At 39.9% G+C, this 15,015-nt stretch overlaps 1 protein-coding gene across 3 annotated transcripts in view; it reads right to left on the reverse strand.

Annotated features, from left to right (window-relative positions):
• TMCC2 (transmembrane and coiled-coil domain family 2) overlaps positions 1-15,015 on the reverse strand; it is a 110,768-nt gene that overhangs the window by 50,295 nt on the left and 45,458 nt on the right. Inside the window, exon 1 of one of the 3 annotated variants that reach the window (XM_020797384.3) lies at positions 2,765-3,249. The exons of the other annotated variants lie outside the window; for them this stretch is intronic. Coding sequence (XP_020653043.1) covers positions 2,765-2,779 — 15 coding nt within the window. The 5' untranslated portion in view covers positions 2,780-3,249. Of the gene's footprint in view, positions 1-2,764; positions 3,250-15,015 lie in introns of those variants that run through there. 3 annotated transcript variants of the gene reach the window in all.

The following is a 15,015-nucleotide window of genomic DNA, read 5'->3' on the forward strand; positions in this document are numbered from 1 at the left end:
CTTTAGTTAATAGAATAAACTACAGTACAGAAACCTTGCTTTAGATGCCACAATACTCTGAAAGGGCAATTACTGGCCACTGGATAAGAAAGATCTACAGGCTGTACAAGATACAAAAACCTTTTAAAAGCTACAGCACCACTGAAGAGATTCACTGGAAGAACAGCAACAACAGGAAAGAAAGTCTGTTTGTCAGCCACACAATGCATGGGCACATGCATGCATGCACAGAGAGAAAGACACATACAGAGAGAGAGAGAGAGAGAGAGGAGAGGGAGGGAGGGAGAGAGGGAGAGAGAGGGGGGGAGAGGGAGAGGGAGAGGGGAAGAGAGAGAGAGAACTGGAAACAGGAATGGAGATTCGGACAAGAAGAAATTTAGAAGTAGCTTCACTGAAGCATTATGTCACATAGCGGTCAGGATCATTAGTTACACTCATATTGCATTTTCCTCCAAAAAAGCTCAGAGCATTATAGAGAGTGTTCCTCTCCATTTTCCCCCTCAAAAAACTCTGTAAGGTAGGTCAGGTTGTGAGGAACTGACTGGCCAAGGTCCACCTTTCAACTCTCGCCTAAATCTAAATCATGCACACACACTCGCCTGGTTCTGTGAGTTGGAACACCAAACTGCAGAGCCGGAGGTTGGGAGTTGGATTCCCCACTATGCCTGCCTGTGTGGCCATGGACAAGCTACAAGTTCCAGGTGCACTTTGAGAAGAAAACTCTATTTTACTAGTTCTGAGTACTTTTTGACCTAAAAATCCTGATAAAAAGTCACTATAAGTCAGAATCAACTTATGCTGTCAAGTCATCTCTGACTCATCGTGACCCTATGAAGGACTGGCCTCCAAAATGTTCTGTCCTCAACAGCCTTGCTCAGCCCTGTAAACTCAAGGCTGTACCTTTCTTTATGGAGTCAAACCATCTCATATTTGGTTTTCCTCTTTTCCAGCTCCCTTCATCTTTCTTGTTCAAGAACTCCTTTTTATCTTCTGTCTCATCAATTCATTTTTCTGAATCAAATCAGCTTGATGTATGCAGCCTTCTATCATCGATGGTTCCCATGGGTATAAAGCAAAGCTGGAGAAAGGTCACCTATCCTGTTGGAGGTATGAAGGGAGGAAGCAAGACCGATGCATAATATCGGAAACTAGGACTTCAGAAAGAATAGAAGCTCAGGGGCAGAAACCACACATTGTATATAAAAGCTCCCAGATTCAACCGTGAGCATCTCCATATGCAGCCACTGACTCTAGTGGCTTTAAAAGGTGTTAGATAAATAACAGGAGAATGACTATCATGGTGACTATATATTAGAATCAGCTGTAGTTATCACTTTCCATATTGGTTCTGGGTTGGGTTTTTTTAACTACAATTCCCAGACTATTGTATGTTTTGGAACTGTAGTCCAATAAATTTGGTACTGTATGTTTAATGCCAAGCTAAAGGACTATCATTATGTAAGGTGATGCTCTGTGCTCCTTGATCAACATCAATGCAGATAGCCATGAATATGGAGATGGCAGAAAGGTCTCTGGATTTTCAGGGGATGGGAGATTTTATACTTCAAGAAACCCCAGTGGTAATGGTGAAGAAGGGAAACAGGCTGTGTGTCATAGGTGAACTCATTAAATAACTGCCCTATCATCATGATAACTTACATCCTGAGAAAGCCTGTGGACTGCCTTACCCCAAAATTTCAGGAAGAGATCTACCCTAGTCATCAGCCACTTAAGCCTACATCATAGTTAAAATATGGAATCACAGGATGCTGTGGTGGCCATTACTGAGATGAGATGTCATGTGGCCACTAATGGCCCATCTAGCATGATATACAGAGGCATTATACTGACAATTACAACATACAAAGACGAAAGAGTAAGTGATGGCTACTGCCAGCTTGCCCTGCTTGTACACTTTCCATGGACAATCAGATGACTCCCGCTGAAGAATAACAAGCTAGACAGACCTTCAATATGGCACAACCAGATGATTATAATTGATGATGCCTCCATATATATATTTAGATTGCCATAAAACTCTCAGTAGTTAATTCAGGGCTTCCTGGGATGCAGAGAGTAAGCAGTGCTGCCCTAGAAGGATCCCTCCCAGTCCACTTTAGTTTGAGCAGAAGGGAAAGAAGCATTTGGAGGGGGGGTGGAGTTTCTCTTGTTTTATTATTCAGAATGTGAAACCCCAGCTCTTCTGCTGGAGAAAGGCAAATATTGTAAATAGCTCAGCACAGCTGCTCTGCCTCCTCCACCTGCGTGAGAGCACAGTCAGCCTGCTTCATCACAGGTGCAATCATCCTACAAACCTAAATCACAGCAAACATCACTCTTCCCACATTCTCGATGGGCTGCGAAAAAAAAATCACAGCAAGAGGCCAATCTGCCTTCATCACAACCACCCTGCCATCTCAAAAACTGCAAATTCCCTGCCAAATCCTACTGCTGGAGCAATGTGTTTTATAATTGGCATGGGACATATAGAATTAATGTATAATTGTTTGAATGCAGTAACAAGCTACAGGCACTCTTGGTACTTCAAGCTTCTTGTCCTGGAATTCAACCAAAGTAATATGTGCTAACAAATCCTGTAGCTACGGCAATAAGGTACCTCTTTGTTCCACTTTTCGACCCTCTGCTCTATTGTTGCCTATCTCACCCCCTCCCTCCTTCCGTCATCCACATTCCAAAGCCTAAACAATGCACTAGAATTCCTCTGGCATAAAGTGCAGGCTACATGTGCGGAATAAACACTCACCTGTGTATGAACCATCTCGTGGGATCAGGCTGGTCGTACAATCCCAGGTGACCTTCTACCCCTCTCTCTTGTGGCACCATGCACAAATTCTGCTCATGGTCCCACCACGCAGCAGCCTTTCTTGCAAATGCAGAGGGCAGGAAAAGAAAAATCCTGCTCCAGTCATACAGATGGGCTCCTCCACCCCCACAGGGCAGAAGGATGCTTCCATTCCTCCTTAACCTAGCAGCGCCTGCAAGCCATCCCAGGGGAATGGCAGCCAGTGGGGATTAAGGCCTGTGAGTGGAACACCAATCATTCTCATCCCGCCCACCCAGCCCTCGGGCTGTCCAGCGAGAGATGGGTGATTCCATATCAATAATCCCCTTCTGCCACTCTGTTCCAGGAATGGCTGGCAGGTCACCAAAGGGGAGATTAGTGAAATAATGAAAATGCTCCCCCCACCCCCACCCCCGCAGCGTGCTTTGAAAGCGCTCCTTCCTACATCAGCCCACAGCGCCACCATCCCCAGCTGAGAGAGATGCTCCAGGCTGCCAGCAGTGCTCTGATCGACTGATGAAAACTCTGTATTCTCCACCAGCACTATACAAATTCTTTTGGTGGGCAACAGCATCCCCTGCCGGCCACAGACAGAATGGCAGAGTGTGCTGGGAAGCAAATACCACGACATCCTGTTATTGCTGCTGCTGCTTCCCCTTTTGTAGTGTATTCCACACACAGAGAAAACTGAAGCTATGTGCAACATGACACAAAGGCTGAAATGCATTAGAACAGGATTTTGTGCCCTTTTGTCATCGTGTAGGTATCAGGCAATACTAAGACGGCAAGACGTCCAATTTCATGGGTTAGTGACATGAGCTGCTTTGCGTTTATGCACATACTACACAAATCACTCACACGTCATGATGACAAGTGGGCCAATGTATTCTTCAATACATCACCCTGTGCACTGAATTTCAGATGACAAATTACAGTAAAATGATGCTACTGTAGTGAAAATATGGAAATAGAGAACACAATAGTTCATTAAAAATAACTGTACAAACACATGCTCTGGCCACAATTGTATGTATATGATGTTTAACAGAAGAGCATAAAGAAAGAAGATAGGTCCGTGTCTCAAGGAACATATAGTGACCTATAATGGACCCATGGCTTACCGAGTTCATTCTTTTGTTTCTATAGTTGCTGCTCACAAGCGGTGTAATAGCCCCTTTCTGCTCCTGTTTTTCCCAGCATGAAGTGCTGAGAAGCAGACTAACTCTGACGGTGGAGTCAGTCTATAAAGATTCCTGGTCTTACCTACCATTAATTTGTCTAGGCCCTTTTAAAACTCTTTGGGTTAATGGGTGTCACTACATTTTGCAATTAGCAAATCCCATTGTTTAACTATGTGCTATATGAAGAAGTATTTCCTTTTATCTGCAGTTCATCACTATTCACCTTTATTGCATGACTCTGATTCTAATGGGGGTGCAGGGGGGAAATTATTCATTGTCTCTATACCATGGATAATTTTATATTCCTCTTCCCGCTACTTGCCAATATTTTCAGCAATCATCTTCGAAATACTGTAAGATCTCCTCACAAAGGATTTGTTCCATCTCTTGATCATGTAGTCCTTTTTGACACCTTTCACATTTTGCTGTCCTTTAAAATATCTGTTTTGCGATAACCAGAACTGTGTGCACTATTCTAAGTGTAAATGCTATCACAAATCAATATACAGTGGACCCTCGACTTACAGACAGCTCCACTTACAGACTTTTCGAGTTACAGACTTCTCTGGCTGCAAAAATTTAGCTTCGACTTGCAACCAGAGAATCAACCTACAGACCGGGGGGGGGGGGGGGAACCAAAATGGAACAAAAACAGCCAGTTACGGATTAATCAGTTTTCAATGCATTGTAGGTCAATGGAGCCTCGACCTACAGACTTTTCAACCTGCAACCACCGTTCCAATACAGATTAATTCTGTAAGTCGAGGGTCCACTGTAAAGGCAAAGTATCATATTGTTGGTAGGGTTATATTTTATTTCTGAAAAGTACAAGAACTAATACTGGGGAAACCCTTTCTTTACATCTGTTAATTGCAAGAATGGAAGTGTGACTGGCCACAAAATGGTGGGTTTTAAGCAATAATTAATTTTTTAAAAAAAATCAATCAAAAACATCCATTTTTATTTTTTAAATTATGATTAATCACATTTCTATCCTCTACTATTTGTTCTTTAACTAGTTATCAACACATGAGCATATGTCTTCGTATGTAATTTGTTACAAGTATATCCTACTTTCCTGCCAATTAGCTCAAGATGGGATAGATGGCTTTTCTTCCCATTTCATTCCCATAAAAACTGTGTGAGGTAGGTCAGGCTGAGAAGAAATGGAAGACCCAAAGATCACCCACTCGGGACTAGAACCTGGACTTCCTAAAACCTATTTCAACACTCTAATTGCCATATTACACGGGCTTTTATTCTATCATTGTGAAGTTTGTTTACAATATTTACTTTTATGGATGACATTAAAAGCCTTTGGGAAATCCAAATAAGCAACAGTTCCTGTATCACTTTCATCAAGGTGCTTACTGGCACTCATAAAGACGACTAAAAAATAGCTACATAGGACAAACCTTTGCCAAAGCCACACCGATTCCTCCTCAGCAGGACATATCCTTGTATATGCTCGATAATTTTATCCTCAAGAATACCAATCACCAACTTACCAGGAGGTGACATTAAACTGCCAAGCCTTCAATTTGGTTCTCCTCAGATTCCTTTTCTAAAACATTGTCAGTATGTTAACAATTTTCTAGTTCTTTGGTAGGCTTATCTCAGGGATGTAGGAAAATGTACAAAACAAGGTAATAATCTAAACTTTAGAAGGAGTGGAACTCTTTTAACTGCAGAATAGCTCAGGGAGAAAAATGATAAATTGGAGAAGAATTACTATTTGCATAGGATGCTGAAACAGTTTTGAATTTCCTGCTTGTGGTACGTAGTCTTAAAGCTGGAGAATTCTGGAAGAAGCATCAGATAGCGCTTCCATATTCTTTAAATCCATCTTGCTATCCCAAGGGATTCAAGAAGATTAATTTACCTTGAACTAATTTTTGACAACATTAAATACAGTACAGAGTTGATTTATTCAAGCAACCCAGTCATTTGGCCTTCCTTTCATCGTGTACTCTGTTTGCTTGTTAAATCAAAGCATATTTTGCTGCCAGCAGAGGGAGATCTGTATTAACAGAACTGGAGCTACAGGAGGGAATAGTCAGGGGTGATTTCGAATGGAAAGGTTTATCAGCAGACATACCTACCCACAACTGTGTTTGATAAGGCAAATATCAAACACTCCTCAAAGTTTCAGTGAGACAAAGCAATGTAAGATAGTAAGGAGACCCATGTATAACAGAGTAGCGCATGAAACTACAGTACTACCAAACTTTTGGTGCCACTACATCTGCATTCAAATGACTGGTGTAGGAGAAAGTCATCTCATGGGTGCATGAGAATCTCTGAATTCCTTTGGTACCTGTACATACTGAGACTTCTTATGCCTTTTTGCTTGTTCAAAAAAAACAAACGAAAAGAGACCAATTAATCCTTAATGAATCAGAACAATAGACTACATATTTACAGTGGTGCCTTGACTTACTTGATTTACAAACTTCCTGACTTACGATCATTTTGAGTTAACGACCAGCTCCGACTGCAAAATTTTGCTTCGACTCGTGGCCGGAGCTTCAGGTTACATTACAAAAAAAGGCAGGGAAAAAGGCGGGGAATTCCAGCTGCTAACTGTTGGTGGCGAAGACGCTGCTTCTTTGTAGCTCTTTCGCCCCAGCAGTTAGAATGAGTGCGAGCGGAGGAGGCTTCGGACTGCCTGATAAGCTAAGGTGCTGCTTTCTAAAAACTGTTCTGGGTGGGTTTTGCAGCGCGGTTTTGGGCTGGGTGGTGGGATTATGTTTCTATGCTATAATGCAGGCTTGTCCAACCTGCGGCCCGTGGGCCGCATGCAGCCCAGGTCGGCTCATAATGCAGCCCAGTGCAATTTTTTATTTTTAAAGAAATTCCAAAGTTTCAAGTTACACTGCCAGTGTTTGCAGCCGGAATGCGGCCGGGGCACGTCACAACGGTAGGGGGGAGAGAGGGAAGGAAGGAGTGGGAGGGGAGGGGGGACTGCGTGACTGCATTGCGCCATCCCCATCAATAGTTGGACCCCCTCCCGGCCCCATATAGCCACTGGAGTTGAAGCTGGCAGCCTTTGCTGTCTGAGATTGCAGCTGCTGGTAAGCACGCTTGGAGCAGGGCTGTGGAGGACGGCTAGGGCTGCCCCCCCATGTGGCCCAAACCAAATTTTCATCTTCTAATGTGGCCCAGGGAAGGTGAAAGGTTGGACACCCCTGCTGTAATGGGTCTTGCAAGTTTATTTGTCTTTTGTGGTTTTGTTACCCATTTGCGATGGGTCTTGGGGGGAGTTGTTTGCTTTTTGGAGTTTTTCCCCCATTTCTGATAGGTCTTGGGGGTTTGTTTGCTTTTTGGTTCCCCCCCCCATTTCCGATGGGTCTTGGGGGGTTTGTTTATTTTCCCATATCCGATGGGTATTGGGGGGTTTGTTTGCTTTTTGGGTTTTTTTCCCCATTTCCAATGGGGGGTTTGTTTGCATTTTGTTTTTTTTTTCCCATTTCCAATGGGTATTGTGGGACTTGGTTGCTTTTTGCTTTGCTTTGCTTTTTTGCATTTCCGATGGGTCTTGCACACTTTGCTTGCTTTCTACTTTGCTTTTTTTGCATTTCCAAAGGGTCTTGCATGGTTTGCTTGCTTTTCTCTCTCTCCCCCCCCGGCCGGAACGAATTAATCGTGTTTCTGATGGGTCTTGCAGTGTTTTGTTTGTTTGTTTTTTGTGGGTTTTTTTTCCCTTTGGCCAGAACGGTTTAATTTCATTTCAGTGCATTCCTATGGGAAATGGTGCTTTGACTTATGACCATTTTGGGTTACGACCATCTTCTGGAATGGATTAAGTTCATAAGTCACCACTGTAATACTAATTATTATGTACTACTGAGTCAATTTTGACTTATGGCAACCCATCCAAGCTGTTTCTAGGAATGAAGTACTCAGAAGTACAAAGGAAGCCAAACGAAAATATAAAACTATATTTTTATATTTTTTGAGATAAATTATATTTTTATATTTTCTGATAAAAATTATCAAAGTAATTTAATAGTCCCTTCTTCTGCTGGTGCTCTGGGTCTGTACAGCTAAGATTGCACATGCTAGCTCTTTTTCTTATTAGAACCACAATGTGGAACCAAACTTTCTATCCAGGTGTTCTAGCACAGTGAGTTATCCAGCCAACTACTACATATTTGCTGACTGGATAGCACAGCAAGTTAGGCTTATGACTGTGGAGCCAGAGGTTGGAAGTTCAGTTCCCTGCTGTGCATCCTGGAAGAGCCAGTCTATATGATCTTGGCCAAGCTGCACAGCCCTAGGATGGCCCCCAAAAAAGGTAAAGGTAAAGTACTTCTGAGTACTGTCTACCTAGAAAACCCTTTAAAAAAGGAGTCACTATACATCAGAATTAAGTTGACGGCACGCATGCACACACACACTCTACATATTTACTGTATGAAAAAGATGACACTTGGTTGGCATATTTTAACAACCATCTCTAGTATTTCTTTTCCTTGAATGAGTGACTAGAAGCTATCATACTAGACAAACAATAACAAATAAAAGCAACATCCCTGACAAAGCATTGCTGAAGGTCTGTAGAAGGTACTGTCTGTTCTGGATGTTACAATCCTGTATAGTGTATACCATGTATACAGTATGGTGAACCTGCTCTAAATATCGTATTTTTCGCTCCATAAGACGCACCAATTTTTTAGGAAAAGAAAACAGGAAAATATAATCTGTTTTCTTCGCTCCATAAGACGCACAGACTTTCCACCCCCCTGTTTTGTGGGGAAAAAGTGCGTCTTATGGTGCGAAAAATACAGTACTTGTTCCACTACATATATGTGATTGAGTGTTGTTGGGTTTGAGGTTTTTGTTAAAAAGCTTGGATCTTGTAGAAATTCTTAATGCAGAAATAATGACGTTTCTCTTATGCACTTCATACGGAGCTATCCTGTACACTATTTGGAAGCTTCAGTCACTGCATAATACAATTTGTTGAATGTGTGAAGGAGTATATACCACTCATTTCAAACTGCATGCTGCTCATTCCAAGACATTCCTTATTATCTTTAAATACTTAACAGTCTGGGTCCTGCAAACCTTATATATGTATGTCCCCATCCAAGATTAGCATTTTCTTCACATGGTTAAAATTTTAATTATGGAAATGGTAAAATATCAGTAGCCACATCCTATGCTATTAGGCACTTGACTGATAGGGGCAGCAATGCCATAGGCAGTCTCATAACCTCCATCATGTGCTGCTTGAATGTTGGCCTTTACTGATACCCTCTGCCATATTCTGGTATTTCATCTACAGGGTTCCCAAGCTTTCTCCGAATTCTCCTTCATCTGACTCCTGTCTTCTGACAATCTTCTTGCCTGTAAAATGACAACAATGGGGTACTGTAGACATTAAGCTGAAGAAACTGGTTCCTCAGAAGCAGGAAGTAGACCAATGCAGATGACCACAAGGAGAGAATTTTGTAAGGGTGGACCAGATTTATTAGTTTTCTGTGGACTGGGAAGTGGGTTCCTTTACTCAATCCAAGAGACCACATTTGTGAAGGACTTTTAATAAAAGGAAATCATGTCAGGATTTTTAAAAGTAGAGTAGACAAGGCTTTTGTTGCCTTTTAAAAATAATAACTTCAGCATGTGGTTTTGTCATTGATTTTCCATTATCTGACAGCACAAAACATTTTAATCATACTGAAAGGCTCTTGCTTTCATAGGATTTCTGCTGCTTTAAAAAGTATTATTATTCTGATTTAGAGTTCTATCACAACATGGATTTCACTGAGAATAGACAATCTCAAAAAGAATCCCCACTCCATTCTTGCCATCATGGCACCTTCACCAGAAGACACTACTTTGGCAACAATATGGAAAGCTAGAAATTGGGAAGAGTCTGCTATATTGTCAAAGATGACTGCCACAGAATTTGTAAGGATGCTTAGTAGTATTTGATTACTTCCACTGCCCAGTTAACAGTCTTGACAATTTAACTAAACAGACTCCAGCTCATTTAACGATATCTCTAATTCATCTTAAATTAGCTAACCCTTCATACAATACAGAGCTTCATCCAAGAGGTGGGTGGTAAATCTGAAAACCTAGTACACATGGCAAGGAGAACAGATGCCAGAAAAGAAAGTTGTGTTGGATGCTTTCTAGTTTCAAAATATAATTTCATAAAGTGACTAATAATGGCACCAGGCCTCCAAATGTCCAGTGTCATTACTGGCAGCTAATTATCAAACATCCCGAAGACCAACTATGTGAAAACATCCACAGTAACTATTTAGGAAAAGTCACATAATAATTTCACTTGCATATGAGTACAATAGTCAAAGTATTATTATACTATACTGCTTCTGTATGGCTATGCCTTATTAAATGCTTGCAGATTCAAAAAGCTTGCAACACAAAGACAGTGCCATATTGCAAACTGGAGCTCATACTTGAAGTTCCAAGGGTGCGAAATGCAAGGAGCCCAAAACATCATCCAACCAAATGTTTCTACCTATTCTGTGAATATGTCTATTGTCTCCGGCACTGTGAGCTGCCTTGTTCCCAGTCACATCCTATATCAACAGTCATCAGTGATAAAGACCTTGGCATTCTGACCAAGGCAGAACTTCATACCTCTGTGTTGCTTCGTCTAAAAGTAAACCCTAAAAGTAAATCTCTCCATTATGGTCTCTGAGTACTGCAGAGATAGGGGTTCTGGGTTCTATCTGTGAACTTTATGATGAGACTTTGTGAAGTACTTGGTGAAAGTCCAATCCTCGATACACTGTCTTTTGATTCATAAGTGCTTCCCTTTTATTCACACATCATCTCATGACTAATCCCCAGCTTCACCAGTGCTCACAATCAATTCCAAGCTTTACAACATGAGGAAAAGCCATGTATTGGCGCTCATAGTTGGCACAAACCATTTTGTTGCCCAAGGCAAAGGAGCCAAATAACTATCCTAGTCAAGGTACACAGTACTTAAGATTGGTCCAATTGCTTTGGCCTCCAGACAGAAAATTGTTATTTCCCTACATAGCACTAGAAATATACCAATAATAAATTAATCATGATGCATTATCTTTACATGAAGCCAGAAATCTGTTCCCGGGGATTGCTGTCTTGCTCTGTCTAATAACACAGCCAGTCCTGCAGGCACTATGGAGCTTCCAGATGAAAAGAGTGCTAGAGGAGGAACTTTTATAACTGTCACAAAATAAAAAACTCCTGAAGTTTCTTAGAATGATACCGAGTACTAAATAGCAATAATAACTCACTGTTACTGAGAATTTTTCTATGTTTCTAGCAAAGTAACAAACCTGTGTCAACATACTGTACCTACAGTATAACAACCAAAGTAAATTATACTTAATACTGTACACACTTAGCAATTTTTATGAACAGTTTTTAATCTTTCATCTCCTGAACCATGAGATGTGCTGCCTTCCCAGTGTTGTTGGGAGCTCCTATCATTCCATGCTGGTTTAGGTTGATGGAAATGGCAATCCAAAATCTGGGGAACCATATGTTCTCCTTCCCTATCCTAAACACATCCTAAAAACAATCCTCTCAACAGGCCATTTTTTCTGGAGGCTTAAGCACCAGCAGGCAGATGAAGGACCTGTGAAGCACATGAAAGAAATTATCCTCAGGGGAAATGAAGAGTCAGAGTCAGATCTCTTTCCTGCTGCAGTCTCATTTCAGTTGTCTAGGTCAGCCAAGGGCACTGCACACTGCACTAAAAATGAGAAATACCGTCTTTCTAGCACAGCACATAAATATTATGAAGAAAGCAGCTAAAGAGAGCTCACATAACCATTTTACTCAGACTATCACGTGTAACCCCAACTTGTTCCCAGTTTGCACAGTGGTACATGCATGGACACATGTACAAACAATAGGAAGAACTGAACAAAGAGATCTGGAATTTAACTTCAAAAATTAAAAAAAATAGATTTTCTGGATTATGGAAAAATGTATTGTCTTTGTAGGATAAACTTTTTTTTTCATTGCCCTAAGAATATCTTTCAGCAATAAAACCTCCAATTTTGCTTGTTACAGGATTAATTATTCCTTGCAGGGAGGGGATGCTCTTTTAAGCTAACTCTGGGCCTAACCGTACAGGCCATTTGAATCGTTTCAATTTCCTACTTCATTTATACCAATATATATTTATATCTAGTCATATGGTATATAAATTGCTGGGCTTGTTGACATGACTGTTTTTTCCTTTGATATATTTCTTGAAATTTGAACATGTTTTGTAGGCTACACATGCCATCCCAACAACATTGATTCACTTTCCATTCTTCTGTAAAATAGCTTTTTGTTGTTGTTATTAAAAATATCTAAACATTATATCGCTAAAGCAGCATGTAAATTCATGGGAAAAACTTTAGAAGGCAGTATTGGAAGATATGTCATAATGCAAGTTTTCCCTTGTCAGTTCTTCAGTTTTAGGGCACTTTGCTTCTCAAAATACACTAGATGGGGTGCTTCTCCACACTGACAAGGGAAGTGAGGGCTGCGGATAAGTGTTACAAAGACGAGATGCAGCAGTAGACTATTGGGTGAGAGAATACCATTACATCGCTTAGCTTAAAAAAGAAAGGAACAAGTACAGTGGCCATGCAGTGGCCATAGCATCGAAAACACAAGAGGGTGCAAAGTAAATCAACAGCAATGTTCACAAACACCAAACTGATGTGGATAGAAGCGATTCAGAGATGAGATCATTGGATCATTTTAAAAAACTCTGCCAGCAAGGTTGAAAAAAACCTACCCTGTTTTCCCCAAAATAAGACCTAACCTGAAAATAAACCATGGTATGATTTTTCAGGATGCTCGTAATATAAATCCTACCCCCCAAATAAGCCCTAGTTAAGTGAAACCCTGCCCTCCAGCATTATGCAGCAACCAGAAGAAGATGATATGACTGCATTTGAATAAATGTAGATTTTTGTACATGAAAAAAAATTAAAACATCCCCAGAAAATAAGCCCTAATGCATTTTTGGAGCAAAAATTAATATACTGTAAGACCCTGTCTTATTTTCAGGAAAACACGGTATCAGTTGGCCAAATGAATTGATTTTACCCATGTATCATGTCAATGAAAATTTATAAAAGAATTTAAATAATGGGAAAATCAACATAACTGTGGTTATTATGGTCTGTATGATTATGCCCTTACTGATGCAGACTGAATATGTTAAGGCTATAACTACTGAGGGAGAAATATTGGCTCACAGTCCCCTACGGCATCAAATCTAGCAAAGTAAAGAGATCATGGGGAAATAATACGAACTTGATGCCCATGCAAAAGTTGATCTCTACACAAAAGTGGATTTAAATTTATCTTGTCGAAATTTCATACAAATCTAATTAAAATTAACAAATGATAATAACAAATAGGATAATTAAATAAATGAAAATTATTTTCCATTCAGTTTATTCAACTTCATCTAAACATATGTACTTTTCTCTTTTAAAATGACATTTTAAAAGTCGAATATAAATAAGTATTTTTTTTTCACTGTACTGCATATTTAGCACATAAATGATTGAATTACTTTGCATCCATGAAATTGTTTTGGTTATTTATGTGTGCAGAACAAGCAGTGTACCACCCTTGCTGAACCTTTTACATTTAACCATCTCACATTCTTGATGACATTTTTTGTAATAAAATGAAAATAAATATATAATAAATGCAATAAAATAAAATAGTGCTTTTTAAATACTCAAATATTTATTTAATTTATCCATGTAGTTCTTGTCTACTCTTTTTCTATAGTTTGGCACTGGCTGGGTAGCAGATGTTGCTTCAAGATGCAAAAGAACACATTTAGTCTACTTATTGTATCCATTCATAAAAATCTCAAATCTAAAATTATGAGAAGACCCATTCCATTGGTGCAAAATTATATTCTCTCTAATATCACTCTAAGAGACAAGGAAGAATTATGCTTTCAAATGCCAAACACATCCTGACTTTTGAATTCCCATGTTAATGGTATGCTACATTGAGAAGTAGGAGAATAAAATTCCGCCACCATCCCAAATTCTAAAATCTCTTAAAGAAGGTTATGTTTACAACCACTATATTTGACATCTGTAAACAAATACTGTATCAAGAACCATCTTCTTCCTTTTTCCTATGGATCTGTCACTTTTTTCTGGCAAAGGCCTTATGTATTAGAAAGATGCATCAACTGAATGTTTGCCTTTTGTGCAGTTATTCAAGATGCATGCTATTCTATACTGTACTGTATATTAATAGACCCTACAGCATAACACACAAAAAGTCCAGTTCACACAACCAATTTTTACTACATTTTCTTTAATTTTTCCTCCATCCTTCAGTATTCTACTCTCAGGATGGCTAAGAGTAAAAGAAAAGATAAATTAGGAGTATAAAAATAGTTATTAAAAACCTTTTAAAGCAACAAACATTGAAAGTACATCAACTTCACAGCAGCAATAAAGGAAAAATAGCTCAGGTGACATTTGCATTTGCAAAAACAAAGAGTTATTTACCTGGGACTGAAAGGACATGAGAGTGAGTATTAGGTGAGCTTCTCTAAGGAGAGCATTCCAAGGAACCCAAGAAATCCCCTTTCTGGTCTTCTAAGGATAGAGACTTCCAGAGGACACCCAACAATCACCCTAGTATGGGATAACTTTATGTTGGCCCACTTCCTCTTGTCCTTCTGTCAAAAGGTGAGGACCATACATTTATTGGCCATTGATTACATTATAGTAATTTACTGTATTTTTAACTGGTGTGGTCTTTTAATTATCTGGGTCCCATAACTGGGAGAAAGGTGAAGCGGGGGGGGGGGGATGAAATAAAACAAACACACAAGTGTGATGAAAGTTGATTATTCAACAAGCCAGTTCTCATGTGGTACACTACTTCAAAAGTAAACACCAGAATGTTGAATTTTGCCAGCTTGTGCAGGAGTTTAAGAAATGGGAAGATGGTGCCTAAATAAATTTTGAAAGACAAATCAGCACTGGTGTAAATGTTATTAATGCAACA

Source organism: Pogona vitticeps, chromosome 4, assembly GCF_051106095.1.
Source record: "Pogona vitticeps strain Pit_001003342236 chromosome 4, PviZW2.1, whole genome shotgun sequence".
Lineage (NCBI taxonomy): Eukaryota > Metazoa > Chordata > Lepidosauria > Squamata > Agamidae > Pogona > Pogona vitticeps.